The 937-nt window shown below is 49.8% G+C and overlaps 1 protein-coding gene across 1 annotated transcript in view; it reads left to right on the forward strand.

The window, feature by feature from the left end:
- Positions 1-428: 428 nt before the first annotated feature.
- mogat3a (monoacylglycerol O-acyltransferase 3a) overlaps positions 429-937 on the forward strand; it is a gene marked incomplete in the record, with an annotated part of 9215 nt that continues 8706 nt past the window's right edge. Inside the window, 1 exon segment of the mRNA XM_014032612.1 lies at positions 429-701. Within this exon segment, the coding sequence (XP_013888066.1) occupies positions 608-701 (94 nt within the window).

Below are 937 nucleotides of genomic sequence, written 5' to 3' on the forward strand. Positions count from 1 at the left end.
ACACACACACACACACACACACACACACACACACACACACACACACAGGAGCAGCTGTCTCAGGGTGTAAAGACCTGAACACAGAGGAATGAACTCACAGCTACGTCACTTCCTGTTGATAAAGTTCTGTGGTTCTGTCATCATCGACACTTACGTCACTGATTCTGACCCACATGTCGTCCGAACCGACACCAGAACTTCAGCTGTCATCAGTTTGTTGATTTCTCCTGAGGCTTTATTGTTTTTGTTTATTTTCACATGTTTACGATCACGTGCTTACCCAAACAGTCAATTATAGACTCTGACGCGCACGCGCGCTCCAGATATGGTCACTTCCTGAGCTGCGATTGGCCAAGAGGAACCCGCCCAGGACGCGCAGCTGTGCGCACGCGCAGAGGCAGCAGGAGGAGCGTGAAAAGTTTGTTCAGATTGTTCCTGATGAAGTGAAGGGAGGAGATGAAAACACGAGATAAGATATAAAACACAAACAAACAAACAAACAAACAAACAAACAAACAAACAAACAAACAACTCCAACCGGACTTCCAGGCGGAGGCACCGGGATCTCGCTGCGCCTCAAGCCGCCCTTAGGAGCTCCAACGCCGGCATGAAGATCGAGTTCGCCCCGCTGAACATCCCGCTGAGGAGGAGGCTGCAGACCGCCGCGGTGCTGCAGTGGGTCTTCTCCTTCCTGGTTCTGGGTACCGTTCACCTGCCTGTCTACCTACCTGTCTGACTTCCTGTCTGTAACTACCTGTCTACCTACCTACCTGTCTGTCTGTCTGTAACTACCTGTCTGTCTGACTACCTGTCTGTCTGTAACTACCTGTCTGTCTGTAACTACCTGTCTGTAACTACCTGTCTGTAACTACCTGTCTGTCTGTAACTACCTGTCTGTCTGTAACTACCTGTCTGTCTGTAACTACCTGTCTGTAAC

The sequence above is a fragment of the Austrofundulus limnaeus genome, unplaced genomic scaffold (genome assembly GCF_001266775.1).
Source record: "Austrofundulus limnaeus strain Quisiro unplaced genomic scaffold, Austrofundulus_limnaeus-1.0 Scaffold1492, whole genome shotgun sequence".
NCBI classification, from domain to species: Eukaryota; Metazoa; Chordata; class Actinopteri; order Cyprinodontiformes; family Rivulidae; genus Austrofundulus; species Austrofundulus limnaeus.